The sequence below is a fragment of the Emys orbicularis genome, chromosome 3 (assembly GCF_028017835.1).
Source record: "Emys orbicularis isolate rEmyOrb1 chromosome 3, rEmyOrb1.hap1, whole genome shotgun sequence".
Classification (NCBI taxonomy): Eukaryota; Metazoa; Chordata; order Testudines; family Emydidae; genus Emys; species Emys orbicularis.
In genome coordinates this window covers 113,452,023-113,469,819 of record NC_088685.1, presented here as the reverse complement: position 1 = coordinate 113,469,819, position 17,797 = coordinate 113,452,023, and the positions used below count along the sequence as shown (strand labels likewise).

The 17,797-nt window shown below is 43.0% G+C and overlaps 1 protein-coding gene across 3 annotated transcripts in view; it reads right to left on the bottom strand.

Moving 5' to 3' along the window:
- The window catches only part of GRM1 (glutamate metabotropic receptor 1), a 276,049-nt gene that overhangs the window by 22,151 nt on the left and 236,101 nt on the right, over positions 1-17,797 (bottom strand). The window contains exons 8-9 of one of the 3 annotated variants that reach the window (XM_065400447.1): positions 5,884-5,922; positions 4,752-4,812 (exon numbers count right to left, since the gene is read on the bottom strand). The exons of 1 other annotated variant lie outside the window; for it this stretch is intronic. In XM_065400447.1, the coding sequence (XP_065256519.1) occupies positions 4,752-4,812; positions 5,884-5,922 (100 nt within the window). Of the gene's footprint in view, positions 1-4,751; positions 4,813-5,883; positions 5,923-17,797 lie in introns of those variants that run through there. One more of the 3 variants, XM_065400448.1, reaches the window with a different exon arrangement.

Genomic DNA, 17,797 nt, shown 5'->3' with positions numbered 1-17,797 from the left:
CTGCAGTACGACGACGATGGATACCAGTCGTAATACACCATCTTCTGCCAAAAGGCAAGGGGCTGCTGCTGTGTAGCAATGCAGCCCCACGTCTGCCAGCCCCACGTCTGCCAGCACCCAGATCGCCGATGAAGGCTACCAGTCATACTGCACCGTCTACTGCCAAAAGGCAATTAGCTGCTGCTGTGTAACAATGCAGTACCATGTCTGCCGGCACCCAGATGACATGTGGTGACGGTGAGCTGAGCTGAGCTGAGCGGGCTCCATGCTTGCCGTGGTATGCTGTCTGCACAGGTAACCCAGGTAAAAAGGCGTGAATCGATTGTCTGCCGTTGCTCTGATGGAGGGGAAGGGGCCTGACGACATGTACCCAGAACCCCCCGCGACACTGTTTTGCATCATTCAGGCATTGGGATCTCAACCCAGAATTCCAATGGGCGGCGGAGACTGCGGGAACTGTGGGATAGCTACCCATAGTGCAACGCTCCGGAAGTCGACGCTAGCCTCGGTACTGTGGACGCGGTCCGCCGACTTAATGCACTTAGAGCATTTTATGTGGGGACACACACAATCGGCTGTATACAACCGATTTCTATAAAACCGGCTTCTATAAATTCGACCTAATTTCGTAGTGTAGACATACCCTAAGTGAAGCTCAGTTTGGAAAAATGCGAAATAACACAGCTGAGGAAAAATAATTTAACATTAGTGGGAGATGGAGGTCTGGAAAGCAATAATGCTAAAGAAGACTTGGGGCTGATACTGAATAGCAAATCTGCCATGAATTTACAAGATGACATGGCTAGAAAAATACCTATGGACTTTGCAGATACAAAAGCATCACTCCATGGAGCAGTGGTCCCCAACCTTTTTCATCTGGCGGGCGCCAAAAAAAAAAAAAAAGCCGAGTGCTGCCGGCAGAGCAAAAAAAAAAAGCCGACCAGTATGCGGGCGCACTTAGACGCCCGCGGGCACCGCGTTAGGGGACCCCTGCCATGGAGCATGGAAGTAACAGTCACTCCCTGTAGACCAGTCATATACTACTTAAGTTAATAAGAGTTTTGTCATTGATTCCAATGGGTCTTTTATGGCTCTTGTGCAAAACCAAATCAGTTCTGGTCACCATATTACCAGAAAGATATGGAGAAACTGGAAGGTTTCAGAGAAGAGAAACAAAAATTATCAGAATCTGGAAGGGATGGAATATAAGGGAAGATTAAGACAGCTAAATATGCATAAGTTGGCCAGGCAGCATGAAACAGACTTCAAATATCTAAAGGGCTTTACCACCAAGGATGGGAGTAACTATGTAGTGTGGTACCGCAACATATAACTGAAAGCCATGGGATGAAATTAGCAAAGCCACAGTTTTGGCTATGTGACACTAGTAAACCAAGTGTCAGCTCTGGCCAAGGCCATAGGCATTAGTTAAGAACTGACAAACTCATAGCTAGAAACCAAACCAGCTCACCTGTATGTTAGCTTTGTTCAAAATAGGTATTAGTCTTATAAGACTGTATTTAATATTTAGACAAGTGATACATTATTCTCACTTGTAATGCCAGTATTCCATGCTGTAAGAAACTATGTAAGCTGTGCTTTATAACTTTGAAAATATTTACTCTGAACTTGCGAACCCAGGCTTGGGAATCGTCCCCACTACCACCATCATTCAAGAGCACTATCAAGATTAAATGGGCCATTAAGGAACATTGCAGCACAAAGGACTGGTGAAATGGCCCTATTATACCTTGGAGATGCTATGTGCAAGGGAGCTCGTCTTGTAGACTGGAAGACTAAATGTAAAAGATAAAGGTCTCTTTGCTGTTTGAACTCTCACAGAGCCAGACACTCTAAACTGAAGCAAGAGATCCCCAGGAAAGACCTTTTGAATTGACAGATCACTACAACTCTGTCACTATTAGGATTTAGATTGCAACTCACTTGTGTGCATATGTTTGCTTGCTTTAACCTGTAAATAACATTACTTTTTCCTAGTTAATAAACCTTTAAATAGTTTATTACAGGATTGGTACAGGCGTTGTCTTTGGTGTAAGATTTAGGGTACCAACTGATCTGGGGTAAGTGACTGCTCTCTTGGGACTGGGAGCAACCTGAATATTTTGTGATTTTTGGGGTAAGTGACCATTTATCACTAACTCCTGCTTGCCTGGGTTCCAAGTTAAACTGGAGAGCTTAAGGGGACTGGCTGGGACTCCAGGATAAGACTGATTTAGTCATCTAGGAGTTCACATTTGTTAGTGGCTTGGTGAAATATAATTTATGGAACATGCCACCAGTTTGGGGAGTCTGCCCTGTTTCTGACAGTCTACCCTGAGGTTGGCACTCATGGTTATGAGCCACTCCAGACTGCATGACACTCTTAATAGCAGGAAAACTTCCTGATAGTGAGTTCTATTAGCATGTGGAACAGTCTTCTAACAGAAAAGGTGAAGGCAGATTGAGTCAGACATTTGCTTGGACAACATGGGGAACAATCCTGCATTGGGAGAGAGATGGACTAGGTGATGTACTATGTCTTTTTCATCTCTAACCTGCAAGATTCTCCAGGATACTCTGACTTTTCAAAATTTAACTAAAGAAATCTTAAAAGGGCCGTCAGATATGTTCTAAGCTGCCCTTACTGCTCTGTCACCATTTTGAATGCAAACTCAACATGGTTGCCACAAGAAGCTATAAAATCTGATCATAGAAGCCACAAGAATACCTCACTTTTAAAATGGTGGTATTATATACCATATTATGTAAACAATCAGACACAAGAAAGAGTCAGGGTGATATGGGTGTATCTGAAAGTTTTAGTAGTTGTTGAGTGACTCTGGATAAAATAAATCCCAAAACTCTTTGAATTTCCAAATAAAATAATATGTTTAATTATGCTTAATTTTTATGCCCCTGCATTTCTAGGTTCCTTCTAGGATATGGGATGGAGCTTCCTAAGCTGTTGTAACTGGGTGCAAAATACCCAAGGCTAGATATGGCCCAGATCAAGAAAAAGTGCAGGTCTCTAAATCTGTTTACATACAACTGGAAGGGAGAGAGTTGCAAAGTTAAGGGTTCCATTTTAAAAAAGGGGACCTCAAATTCACACATGTACTTATCGCTTTATTTCAATTTCTGGGAGTTGGTGAAGTTAAAGAGGGGCCCTTCAGGAAAATCAGCTGCTCTTTATGAACCCATCTTAACCTATTACCACTAAAAGCCATTTTTAAGGCTCATTTATTTTTTGCATTTCCATTAGTGATAGGTCTCCTGACTTATACTGGCCGAGGATATTTTTTACTATTTTTTAAAAAGGGGCAAAAATAAGCGGCTGCCTTTCCTTGCATAGCAGAGTTTTATAGCGCACCTTTGTACACTTTTTAGAATTTTTATTGTTGCACAGTTCTCTATTTGCCTCCTAATGGCATGTCAATATCAATCTTCCCATTTCTTAATCAATCCTCCCTGATGTGCAGTTGGGACTCTGAGGGACTTGTTCTAGATCAGAAAAGAGGGCATGTTATCTTTGGAGTGAGAGTTAATGAGAAAATGTTTGTGCCAATCCTTAAATTGACTTTATAAGGTTTGCCTTTCATTGAGGCAAATATGGCTGCTGCCAAAACACTGCAATACCATCACCATTTACATCAAAATACTCTTGCAGTTTCTGATGCACCATACCATATTTTTTTCTACTAGACAAATGAGAAGGCTGAAAACTATCATTAGTGCTGCTTGTCAGTAGTATGGACTCCTGAAAGGCGCACAGAAACACTGGAATGCTAAATTCTATGACACTTCATTGACGGGAGGGTGGAGATAAACTGCAGCCCCAATTAGAAGTAGCTTTGTATATTGCCCAAAATTGTTGTGCAAGTGTATAAGAAGTGGACTTCCACCTAGTCACTACGCTGTCTTTTCTGGTGCAGCAAGCAGGGTTATAAAGGAAAAGGCTATGAGTGACCACAGACTTTTTGCACAACAGCTAGCATATTTTCAACAATAGTCTCATATTTGCTTAGAGGCTTACTACAAAGGTTTATAGCTAATAATTTGACCAACCATAAAACTGTTACAGTATTTTGGGTTCTAAATAAAAATAAGATGCAGAATAAAAAAAACTTCTCATGTCATTGCCTTAAAGAGAGACTTTAAAAACCCAATAGCCATTATAGGCTAGATCCTGCAGATCTCATTTATACAAAGCTCCTCGTGTCTTCCCTATTTTTGTGAGTCCCACCAAACCAGTGTTTTATGTTTTCTTTGCTGGCTCTATAGCAGCAGTTCACTAACAAGTGCTGTTAGCAAGAGCAGTGCACAGCAAAGATGTCTTGTCATGAGTCAGCCACTAAAGAAACTGAAGTTGTTAAAAGCACACAGGGTAATCTCAACTCCATGCAAAACGGTAAAAAGGGAGACAAATGCTGGCTAAATGGAAAAAAGATAAAATTAGTATGGAAATAGGTATTTGCAACCTTGTAAGCAGGCATTTACAGACAAAAGTGAAGATAATGAAAAATGAAAGCTCTAAAAAAATTACTCAACCGTGTCCTCTAAAGAATGTATGGACAATCAGATTAAGGCATTGTGCAAAACAGGGCACATAAGCAAATTCCCCATCCTTAATGGCATGCACCACATTTGTCCCATTATTAGAAATGATAAACCCTTGAGGAAGAGAAAGCAAGGGGTAAAACCGCTATTTGTCATGCAGCTTCTCTTACACATTCACTGCAGTGTGGGATTTTTCAAAGCTGCACATGTGCCGACGGACACTGGCTGGTGGGCGAGAATTCTGGCTGCCTCTTCCTGAAGATTGAAAAGAAAAAGACACCCAGTGAGTGGTTATACACATGTACACACATGGTGGTTGTACCACTCAATAGGGTGCCTGTCCCTGATCTAGTCCCAGTCTTCTCTGGATCTTGCCATTCCTCCTCCTCCTCTACTTTATTTTGTGACGTACTGCAACTTGCAAAAAGATTTTTCCTTTGCTACTGCATGACTTGTTTTCAAGTGGCTTCTCATGGTGTTTATACTCATTCTCTCTACTGATACCATAAGTACTCAAATAGCAGATGGCAATGCTGCTGTGCATTTAGTCTTCAATGGAAACTCTCCCCTGGCCTTCTCCAATGGTACAAAAGGAGCAGTATGCTCTTCTTATCCCACCTTTAAGAGGTTTACTATAGGCTTTTTAAAAAAAAGTATATGCTTAGTTCATACTTTTCTTCTATGGCCCTTACTTCAATAGTTTGCTTTTCTCAGTGTTACCTTTCTCTCACTCTGGCTACAGTAAATAGTCATTGGTATTCCTTACATGTGGATCTTTGTTTCTCATGGATATAACCGTGCTTCTGAAGGGTAGGCATAAAGTTTAGGCTCTCTTAGATGATTAAATGCCTCAAAACTGAAAACTGGTCGCTTTGGATGTTAACACTGCAGATAATGGAAGGCAATTTCCATGAAAGAGCAATTTCCAATTTGCTCTTTCATTTCTTCTCCCTGCTGTGCTATATAGTTAACAAAAGCAGCTGCAAGCTCCCATGCTGTCTTTCACAGAACCAAGAAAAAAAAAATGCTTCCACAAAAAATTCACGTACTTTTGCAAGTGGAGTGTAGGGACAGAATTCTGCAAAAAGTTTTAGTTGGGTTGAAAATGAAATGCAAAACAAAACTCAGCATTTTTTGTCCACAACGAGAAAGTCATGGTGAGCACTTGCCATATCCTTGTTTATCCCCATAACAAAGGGTCGAAGGGTGGCATGTACAAATACTGCATATTCAGTTCAGCTTCTAACAATTAAAACAAATCAACTTTTCTCACAACACACTGATGTACAGTAGCACAGAGTGATGCATACAGCAATGCATGAATACTTGGTTTGGGGCCGTAAATGCCTTGAGATTACTTCCATGCTATTATAAATAGATTGCAAGTAAAATTTGCTATGGGGCTATTTCTCAGCACTCAAACTATCTACCGTAGAGTCTCTTGAATAATTAAAACTCTTACCAGCAATGACAAGATCCCTGAGATTTGGAAATTTCAAGCCAATCATAATTGGGAGCTTAGCTACTGTGACCTCTTCTTCACCTTACTAAATTCACAAAGATTATAGAGCTTCAGATTAAACAGAGCAACCAACGTTTCTATAATTTTTTTCCATTTTCTTGGTTTATTGGCAGAGCCAATTGCTATATTTAGTGGACAACATTGTGAATTATGCCTCATTGCTGATTGCCTTGTTAAAAATCAGAACCAGTAGTATATTCAGTCACAGTGGCTGATTTTACAAGATATTTGACAATATGCAACCAATTATTTGAGACCAAAATCTAGTTCTAAATACATTCCCATCATATGTATTGCTTCAGCATGCGCACCATGTATACAAAAGAGGACACAATGAAACAAAAGGATCCAGTCTTATGCCATTAAAAACAATATCAAAACTTCCTTTGACTTTGAAGTGTGGCATGGGATCGGGTTGCTTTTGAGGCAACTGATTCTATTGGATCTAGTCTAGACATTTCGCTATCATTTGGGGGATTTTTTTGAATCTTCTTTCTACTCTATATTTCCTCCTACCCTGATACATCCTCATGATGACTTTTCCCATTTTCACACTCTAGGGATATTTTCTTGCAATGAATTCCTCGTATACAAAAGTGGGAAGGGTACAGACTTCCAGACCCAATCAAAAATCTCCCTAATACATTCAGAAAGCATCTTTATTCTTTTGTCCCAATGGTGGCTGGGCCATCTTAAGAGCTGTGTGTCCTGGCCACAATCAAAAATAGATATTACAACCCCCTAAATGCCTTCTACATTTTGTTGGAAAGGTGTGTTCCTTTCAATTCTGTCGTAAACTGTTGTGCAGTGTTGCCGACACTGTTAAGTAGGCTGCCATATTCCACCAAAGTGGTGGCAATATTCAGTGTAAGCCAAATGATCCCTATATCACATATATCTTCTTTCAAAAAATTTGGTACCCTGTCCATCTTTGTACTGTGACACCATGATTAAAAGACCATTATTAAGAGCTCTAGTCTCCCACTGCAAGATATAGATAACTCACCAGCTATTCAAATATCCTGTAGATAAAGAACAAGGTCTACTGTGTGTTAAAATGAGGAGTTGCCATACCATAATGAAGGTGTTTAAAATGCTATCTAATGAAGACAGGGGTCCACTAGCACAGAGTCTATCAGAGAGAAGCCTATGATAGTGCATGTAGGGCTGCTTAGCTGACACAAGTAGGCCTAAGATAAAACAAGACACGCCTGAACAAGTAACGGCGGAACAAGCCCGAAGAAGTATTGGCTGAAACAATTAACTATTGTGGGTATGTTTACAGTAAACATATAGGCAGAAACACCCTGAACCAATACGCTTGCCTTACGCAATCTGCAAAGCGATTGGTCTGTAGGTGCAGGAAGTATAGATGTTAATAGCTCAGAAAAATGTATATGAACTGTGTGGTGTGTGACATGAATTAGAATTGTGGTATCACCCCGTACCTAAACCCCCTCCATCTGGGCCTGGCCAGCATGGGCAAAAAGCTGTTACAAACCTAACCTGAGTGACAAGCTGGAGTTGAAGTGAATGTTTGAAATCCCAGACAACTGGATGAAGTGTTCTCCCAGAACTGGGCAAGGTGTTCTGAATAAGCTAAGTGGAAAATGTCTTGGAGGGAATCCCAACAGAGCAGAGGGTTCCTGAATGAAGTCCATTAACTGCTTAACTTAGTTCTTCTAAAGTTCTTTGAAGCATAAGAATATTTCTAGCCAGCTGCTCAGAATTCAGGAAAAGTAACAGGTCTGTTGAAATATGCTGCAAAGAATGGGTCTGACAGAAGAGTTGCTTTTCTCACTATATTTTTCCTTAAGTGTAAATTAATCATCCCATGAGTCAAACAGCTGTGTCAAGATTGCAGGAAAGTGTAAATTGCTATCTGTGATTGTTTTATTTCTGTATAGCTGTGAATCTTGATGTAGTCACCCACAACTCAGGAATTACTATCTCCACTAATCCAACATACCTTAACCTGAATGTATCTGTCCTGCATCCAAGACTACTAATGTGCAGGGCATTGTTATTATTTATCATATATCCTGCAGTAGCATCCAAAGAAGAACGTGCAAATTATGGATTTTTCAATCCGCTGGCAATTTAAAAAGCAAAACAAAACAAAACAGCAGCAGCAAAAGTGTTTCAGGTCAAACAAATTATTTTGGGATTTTTGGAAAGCTCAAAAGTGAAAAAAAAATCCATAAAAATAATTTTGGGTCAAACAAGATGTTTAGTCCAATGCCTCCCCCTCCCACCGAAAAAATGTTGTTTCATTTTTGAGCATTTGTTAACATTATGTATTTATTTATTTATTTTAATTGAGGGAAGTTTTGAAACAAAAAGACATTTCAAATTAAAAAAATGTTCAGTTTTGAAAACTCTGAAACAAAACTGAATAATTTGAAATTTCTCCTCCCCTCTCCCCTCAACATGAACAATTTGGCAACTGACACGAATTTGCAAAACATTTTTGGGTCGCCAAATCTGCATTTTTGTGTGTGTGTGTAAATAAGTTTCATCTGAAAAATGTTACCCAGGTTTAATCCAAAGGCGCAGTCAGGTGCAGGGACCCACTGTGCTAGTTGTCATCGAAGCTATTTGAATGAGTTCTAGGTTCACTCTGATCAAAAGCACACAGGTAGGCACAGTCTTTGCCCCAAATTGCTTAAAATCTCTCTTGAAACAAGTGAGGGCCGTAAACAAAAAGAGGATAGGGTGTTGGGGTAACAATGAGAATATCAAGCTGTTATTTGGGTAAGCTCTGCATACAAATCAATGGTCCTGAATCAGTCAAAAGCTTTTTTTAAAAAAACCCACAAATATCCAATTTCATATGTAAAGGGGAAAATATCCCCTTTGTGTCATAACATCATGACTTAAATCATCACTTCATGTTTCAGTGTTGAGACCTATTATTCCCTCCACTCCCAAAGGGCAAAATAGCAAGAGTGGCAGAATTTCCCACTGTTCATTTTCTTCCTTTGATCATCTGGAGGTCAGTTGGGTGCTTGTGAATGTGAGGGATTGATAAATAGTATTTGTTAGAGCCAGGCAGGTGCTTTTGTTTGCACATTGATCCCACCATCCCTTCTCAGCCTAAACCCTGGGTGTTTCCTAAGTAGAGGCTGCGAGGCATGCTGAATTTTATGGCAGTATGCTCATAGGGTTTATGTTTACCACACAGGAGCTTCAGGCCTCACATGTGGTTGCCAGTGCCGGATCAAAAGGTGTATGTACAAAAAGGTGCCTTTTGTGTTCTCTGGAGAGACCCAGTGGGGCTCGTGCAAGCTATGTCTGGGTTCTTTAGATATTAAATGTAATAAAACTCCACTGTTTAACAGAGTTCAAGGTCTGTCAGTGTAACACTAATATCGATGGAGCTGAACCCATGTTAATAATGGTGAGAAACTTTTAGAAAGTTTCCCTAGTGTAGCCAGAGCCCATAAGGGCATAACCTACTGGTACTGAATAGCAATGTTTGCTTTAGGAGATCTGTGTGATTGTGACAACAGGCATGTTTGTTATAGCTTTACTTCTTCAAAATACAGCATTGATCAACTTATAAATCTACCCACTTGTGGGTCCAGGGCCGGCGCTTCCATTTAGGCGACCTAGGGTGCCAGGATTTGGGGGGGTGGCATTTTGCCGCCCTTGGCGGCAATTCTGCGGCGGGTCCTTCACTCGCTCCGGGACCCACCGCCGAAGTGCCCCGAAGACCGGGAGCGTGGAAGGACCCCCCTGCCGCAGAATTGCCGACGATGACCGGGAGCACGGAAGGACCCCCGCCTAGGGCGCCAAAAACCCTGGCGCCGCTCCTGTGTGGGTCTCTTCACATGCATTTTCTGTTTACCATGTGCCTCATTCAGCTGTCTAATCCAGAATGGATTTTGTATCTGTTGCTCTGTCAAACAGAGCATCACAGGATTCAGATTGACTTTATGTGACCAGTATAAAATCTTTGCCAGAAATTTGGACAACAGCATAAGTTCGGCCAGGAAATATTATGGCCTATCATATATGTAGCCATGATTTCTCATCTTGTGTTTGTTCCATCCCAAATTTTCAAAAGGCTCATCACAGTTATTCACTTGTAGTAAAACATTTAAGCTTGCAGCATTTTGTGACATGTGGCATGCTTCTCAGGAAAGAGAAAGTCCCACCACAAGCTGGCTTTAAAACGGTGGCATGCCTCTGTGGATGAGCCTTTCACTTCACTCAGAGACATACCACACCACAAAAAATGTTTCAGTCCCCATGTATTTTTATAAGATCTTGCCATCTGTGTTGTCTCATACATCATGTTTTGACAGAGTTAAATAACATGAAGGCTAAGTTATGTTAGTAACTTGCATTGAATTATACTAGGACAACTTAAAATAAGAACATTATTCAAACTACATCTGTCACAGGTTAAAAAATAACACTACATAGCATATGGAGGAGTGTACTCCATTCATTGTTTTATAGACCCACTATCTTCTAGAGACTGTCACAATTTCAGATGGTATCCTCAGTGTTAGGTTTATGTTTATATCTCTAAGTTAGCTGAAAGTTGTATGAAATCACACGTAGGCTGAGAGATCCCTACTGATTACACATCTGAGGAGTCTCCTATGCGTGGCTTATTCTAGCAAGTACTAGTACATGAAATACCTTGGGCTCATGAAATGTGTCACACTTATACTTGTTTTTTCTGGGAATATGTGAATAACTGAAGCACAGGGATGAAACGTGCTACCTTCGGGGATGAGGAAGGAGATAGAAGGCAGTCTCAAATTTAAAAATCTTAAAAGTAAGTTTTCATAAACCCTTGTATTTCAACTCTTGATTCTGTTTGAATTTTTTTGAATTACAGGAAAGCAGGGTCTGTTTCCATGGTATTTCTGACCCTCCCAAAACTACGATTACACTAGTAGCTTCACACAAAAAAATTCTGATTTTATGAGATTTACAGACTGATTACTGGGCCAAAGATGACTGGATTTTAAATGCAATAGCATGAGATTCTTAGTACTAGATAGACCTAGTCTGCTCATCACTGTTGTACCTGAGCACCTAGTAAAGCTAAAAACAATTGTCTATGTCAGTCACTACTGAATTGGTATATTTTTTCATACCAAATTAAAATACTTAATTGGGTTGTTATGACTGTATTTTTCTATTGTGGAATCAAAATGTGATCCATAATAAATACAAACAAATATAGAAATACAAAGAAAAGGAATAAGCTATCCAGTCAAGCAAGAATTTAAATTATAACGCGTGTTTTACGCCAAAATGATGATAGACTTCCTTAGGTATTCCACAGTGCTGTGTCTGCTTCCCCCAGCTCAATAAATAAGCAGTATTTTAATTAATTGTGAGACTTTCCCTTCCATGCAATTGTACATCTATGCATCACTGTGATGTACTGCTGTCTAATGCCATAGGGAAGCCTATAGGTAAAATTAAATGTTGTGATTCAATATCGCAAGAGTAACAAAGAGAGAGCATGATGTAAAGAAAGAATGTTTCCATATCTCCTTGTGCAAGTGCCAGACTGCATCTGTAAGACTCTGGTTATTTCACTTTATTTCCTGTGGGAGAATGGAGTTGTGAATATCAGCGGAGGAAGCTGAAAGTGATAAAAATGCTCAGGTCTGGGAACTTTCAAATAAGGGAATAACTTACAAATAAAAAGAATTTTGGTCTGATATGACAGCTCTTTCAATTAAAGGACCCAATCCAACTGAAACAAGCTTCAATGGCTGACCCACATATGCTCTATAGACTTCTTGTCCAAAAAGGCCAATTTTAGGAGTGGGGGGGGGAGGGATTTTTCCTTTTCTAATTGCAGGAGGATACCTCACTTGGCTTCGGCTCCACAAAGTAAAGGACTTGTCCAATGAAAGCTATTTCCTCACCTGCCTTCTCTCTCTGATTCCTTCAGGAATAAAGCTGGGGGACACCACTGAGCATGCAAATAAACCATAATGCAAAGCTTGGGTTCATCAGCTGCGGATTACATTGTGAGGGAATGGTGTTGTTTTGATTTGAAGGAGGTTGCAAATAAATGTAGCTGTTGTGCTATTGCCCGGTTCACAAGTGCATTCCTAAGGTCAGCCAAAGGGAACTGATTATGCCAGTTATTGATCTGTTGGCCTTTCTTATGGAATATAAAGGTTAATAGGAGGCATACTACTCTCTGGCTGAGCTACTGAATGAAGGACAGAAGAGAGCTGGAAAGAGTTAGAGAGAAAACAAAAGAATGGAAAACCGAGGCAATGCCTGCAGATAGAAAAGAGATGCTCAAGAAAAAGGAGTGGGGTGTACTGCAGACACAATTAAATAATATACTGCACACTGTGCAAAGGAAGTAGGAAAAAAAGATAAGGATGAGAGAAAAGAGAGAAAGATGAAATCCGTGCTTAGCTGAAGTCAATGGGAAAACTCACCCATTGTGTCCTTTTTGTTGTTGTTTAGAAGTGAGGCCACCCTACCCTGAGCAGTTAAACTAGCTTAGATCTGAAGAAATTCCCACGTGCAGCATGGCCACAAATGTATGTAGATGTCTGGGCATTGGTTTAAAAGCATTTGCCTGAGTAGCCTGCAAGTTGTATGCAACCTTCACATGATAAAGCAAATTAAAAAGCTTATGAGGAGCAAATGGCTGAGTGTATGTCACGGCCGAGTCATGAGCAGCCAGACCTAGTGATCAGAGCCAGGGTCCACAGTCAGAGGACGAGAGTCAAGAAGCAGGAGACTAACTTGAGAGTAGAACCACAAATCGGTAACCAGAGTCAGGCCAGGTTGGGATACCAAGAATCAGAGGCAGTAGACTGGAGAACTGGAGATCACAACCACAAGTCAGACATCAGGAAGTCAAGCCAGGGGAGTGAGAGCAGGAGCAGGGTAGATCCCAGGTGCCTGGACAACTTCCTGTTCCCGTGCTGGGTTTATATAGAAGCTGTGGACCAATCAGGACCCCCAGCATTCTACTAGTCAGGTTCCAGGACTGGAGTCCTCTGTTGGGGGTCCAGCTTTTATTCTACCAACTGTTAGCAGGTCACTGGGTGGCAGGTTGGAGCTTACTAGCTCCTAACAGTCCTGTGCAACAGGGTTCAAGACCTGTGGTCCCTGACATCAGCCCCTTCCCAGGGGGCACCCTCATGGCAATGTGGGACCAGGCTTTGCAGGGTGATTCTTATGGAACACCCGCACAAATGTGGGAGCACATACATTTTCCGCAGGCTCCCTGGTGCATTCCTCAGGACCATACCACTTCCAGCTGACAAGATACTGGGAACTGCCTCATTTACGTTTGGAATCCAGGATCTCATGACCTACATATTCCTCATGGCCCTGTAATTGTACTGGTGGAGGAGGTAGCTGGGTCCTGTTAAGGAAAGGGTTTTCTGTGTAGGGTTTCAAAAGTGATACAGAAACACTGGGTGAATCTTTAGAGAGTGGTATAGTTGGAGTTCAAAAGTGACTGGATTAACCTGTCACAGGATCTTAAAAGGGCAAAGCAACCAAAGTCCAGCTTGTGAGCAGGTCTGTCTGTGCAGAGGTGCTCCATGGAGAGCCATGCTTTTTGTCCTACTGCATAGGTGGGGCCTTGCTGTTGATGCTGGTCTGCATGCCACTTATAGTCCACTTTTGCCTTTTCCAGATGCTCCTTCACTTCTTCCTGGGCCCGACAAATACTCTGCACCAATTCTGAGGTGGATGGGTTGCAGGTAATTGTGGGTAAAATTGGGGATAGTACCCATAATTGGTAAAAAAGGGGCTCTGACTCATATATGCATTATTTGTGGTTTTTGTAAGAAAATTCCACATATGGGAGAAGTGAGGACCAGTCATGCTGGTGATGATTGATGTAGCATTGCAGATACTGCTCGAGAATCTGGTTGGCCCTCTGAATCTGGGGAGAGGAAAAGCAGAGGAAAGACATTTGCAGACTCCCAGCAGGTGCAGGGCCTTGTGCCAGAACTGGGTCATGAACTGCAACCCTCAATTGGAGTTGATTCGCTCCAGAAGGCCATGGAGGTGGACTCTGTGGCTAATCTAAAATTGGGCTGTCTTTTCAGCAGAGAGGAGGCCTGTGCAAGGGATGAAGTGGGCCATTTTGGTAAAGTGGTCCACTACCATTAAAATTGTCATAAATTTGTTAGAGTCTGGTAATTCTATGATAAAATCTACAGCGAAGGCTGCCCAGGGTTGAGATGGGCTGTCCAAAGGCTGGAGAAGACTACAGGGCTTATGGTGTGGGGTCTTGACATGGGCACAAGCATCACAGGAAGCAATGAACAACTGTATGGTTCGGCGCATCTGGGGCCACCAAAAGGAGCAGGATATCAGTTGTTGGGTCTTCAAGTATGACAAATGTCCTGCTAGGGGAAAATCGTTGCAGAGTTGCACGACCGCAATCTTTGAGGGTCTTAGGGGAACGTAAACACGGTCCCTTAAGTAAGTGAATCCTTCCTGGGAGTCACGTGGCTGCTTGAGTCATGAGTCATGAACAGTAGCTTGTTCATGAGGTGGCATTTTTAAGGTACAGGTGGAGTGTATCAATCTGAGTATATCTTGATGATGAGTTGCACTGAGAAAGTTAGGGGATTTGAGAATGAGGGTTGGCTCCTGACTGCGGTTTTGGGGGGTGGTACTGAATCTTTGCGACAGAGCATCCATCTTGCCATTTTTGGATGTGGAATGGCAGGTGATAATGAAATCAAATCATGAAAAAAATAAGGCCCATCGAAGCTGCCTTTGGTTTAAGGCTTTTGCTCTATGTAGATATCCCAGATTTTTGTGGTCAGTGAACATCTGGACTGGGTAACAAATTCCTTCCAGGTAGTGCCACCATTCTGCAAAGGTGATTTTATCACCAGGAGTTCCTTTTCAGGTATTTCATAATTTGTGCATGGGGGAGCTTCCTGGAGTAATAAGCACATGGGTGTAACATTTATTTGGGACCAACTCACCAGGAAAGGACAGCCCTGATTGCCGTGCTGGAGGCATCAGCTTCTACGATGAAGGCTTATGTGACATCGGGGTGAGCCAATATGGGTGCTGTAATAAAGGACAGTTTCAGTTGATTGAATGCATGCTGGGCCTCAAGAGACCAATGGAATTGGGTGTTTTTCCCTGAAGAACAGTTGTGAGGGGCTCGATTTGTTTAGAAAAATTCAGGATAAATTGTCGATAAAAGTTGGCAAACCCCAGGAAGCGTTGTAGGTCATGTACTGTGTGGGGAGTCAGACAGATAACCTTGGATGGCTTGAAGCTTGGGAGGTGGTCAGAGTGTTGGTCAACCAAAAAGGCATTACAAATATCTGGTAATGGCCATACTGGGTCTGGAAGGCAGTTTTCCACTCATCCCCTTTCATTCACATAAGGTTGTACGCCTCCGCCCCCCATAGGTCCAACTTGGTGAAGATGCGGGCATCCCCCATGTGGTCCAGCAAGTCAGGAATCAGGGGTAGCAGGTAACAATTCCTGATAGTTATCTGATTCAGTGAGCTGTAGAACACAGAGTCAGAAACTGCTTTCTTTCTTTTTGACAAACAGGTCTGGTGCGACAGCTGGTGAGGTCGAGTTGTGGATAAACCCTCAGACCAGATTCATCTGGAAGTATTCTGGGAGTGCTGTCAGCTCAGGTTCTGATATGGCATAAATTCATCCAAATGGTATTTTGGCTCCTGGCTGCAGCTCTATTGGGCAGTCATAGTCCCGGTGTAGAGACAAGGTTTTCACATTCTTCTTTTTAAAAAATCAGTGAAGTTTTTGTATTTCATGGGGAGCTCAACTGTAGGTGCAATGGAAGGTTCTGCCTAGATGGTCATCCTCACTTTAATCTCTCAAGGTTTGGATGCCAGGACAGGATCTACTGATCTCTAGCAGTGCTGCTGACAAAACTCGGATGGTAAAGATTTCCTGTGCTTGCCACTAAATAAGCAAGTTATGGAGGGCCAGCCAGGAGATACTGCAGTTCAGGGAAAGTGAATGGATCACACCAGATTGTCACACTTCTCTGTGTCCCTGGATCACAGACTCCAGGGAAGTTGTTTCGTCTGTTACAGGACCAGAAGATAAAGGAGAACTGTCAGTAGTCTCTACAAGATCAGGAGGGGCCTTCGTTGCAGGTGAATCTGCAAGATCTGGGCTGCTGCTGCATCTCTGAAGCAATCAGCTGCACCTGAGTTGATGAGGGCCCATAGACCGGGATTCTGCAGGGGTGTCGGGTATGTGCAACTGGATTGGCACCTGCAACTGCGGAGCTCTCGGGCAGGGTTCTGGGTGTGTTTCAGTCAGGACCAAAGTATGGGGGAGCTCTCTTCCCTGACTTCTTGGAATTTGTATGGGGCAGGCAGAGATTGAGTGATCTAACTCACCGCAGTAGAAGCAGAGATGGTGCTGGCATCATCGTTCCTTTTCTCTGGGGGTGAGCCATCAATGGCCCATATCGACCTGCATTGGCTATGGGGAGGCGGTAGTGAAAAGGTCACAATACCTGGGTTGGAGTGCTGCAAGTCCGCTGTTTTGTCCTCCCTTCGTTTCTGTCACTGATTCTCTATATGGATGGCGAGTTCCACGAGGGCATACAGACTCACAGGCATCTCTACCTGGGCTCATTCATCTTTGACCTCTTCTTGCAGGCCCCACTGGAACTGGTACATCAGTTTGGTACTGCTGCCTCATTCCAGTTTGCATCAGCCATGAGGTGGTGGAACTATGCAGCATAGGAGGCTACTGTGCCCTGCCCCTTTCGGAGTTTCCTTAGGGCAGCCTCCGCCATCCAAGTTCGGTGCAGGTCACCAAATAGTACAGACATGGCCTGCAGGAAGACATGGCTTGACCTCCCAGCTCAAAAGTACTGGACTGTCACACTTCATTAAGGGGGAGACCCAGTCTAATGCATCTCTAGACAGCAGGCTGATGACCAGGCTCTCCTTTGCATGACTGGTGGTATAGGTCTGCGGATGCATCATAAAGAGGTGGTGGCACTGGTTTATAAAATTCGCTAGGGATTGCCATCAAACTGTTCTGGCAGAGGTATCAGGGAACGGAGCTGCACGAGCTGTGTCTGGAGTGTGGTATTTTCTGCATGGAACTCAGTGACTTGCCCCTGCAATAGCTGGTACTCTAAGATCAGTTGGATGACCCAGGCCTGCAGGTGGTCCCCTCGAGCATGCGAGGTGCTCCCGAAGGGTTAGCCAGGTCCATTTTGCTGGCACCAGGCCCACTCATGTGGCCTAAGTGGTCCATGCAAACTGTCACGGCTGAGTCATGGGCAGCCAGACCTAGTGGTCAGAGCCAGGGTCCACCAATCACGGTACAGGAGTCAAAAGTCTGCCAGGTCAGGATACTGGGAGACCAGAAGCAGAAGACAAACTTGAGAGCAGAACCACAAATCAGTAACCAGAGTTAGATTGGGTCAGGATACCAAGAGGTCAGAGGCAGGAGACAAGCCACAGAACAGAACCACAAGTTGGACTCCAGGGTCAGGCTGGGCTGGGATGCCAGAAATCAAACCAGGGAAGCAGGAGCAGACGGCACATAGTCCAGAGCAGGGTAGATCGCAGTTGCATGGACAATTTCCTGTTCCTGTGCTGGGCTTATATAGAAGCTGTGGACCAATCAGGACCCCCAGCATTCTGCCAATCAGGTTCCAGGACTGGAGTCCTCTGTTGGGGTCCAGCTGCTGCCCTAGCAACTGTTAGCAGGTCACTGGGTGGC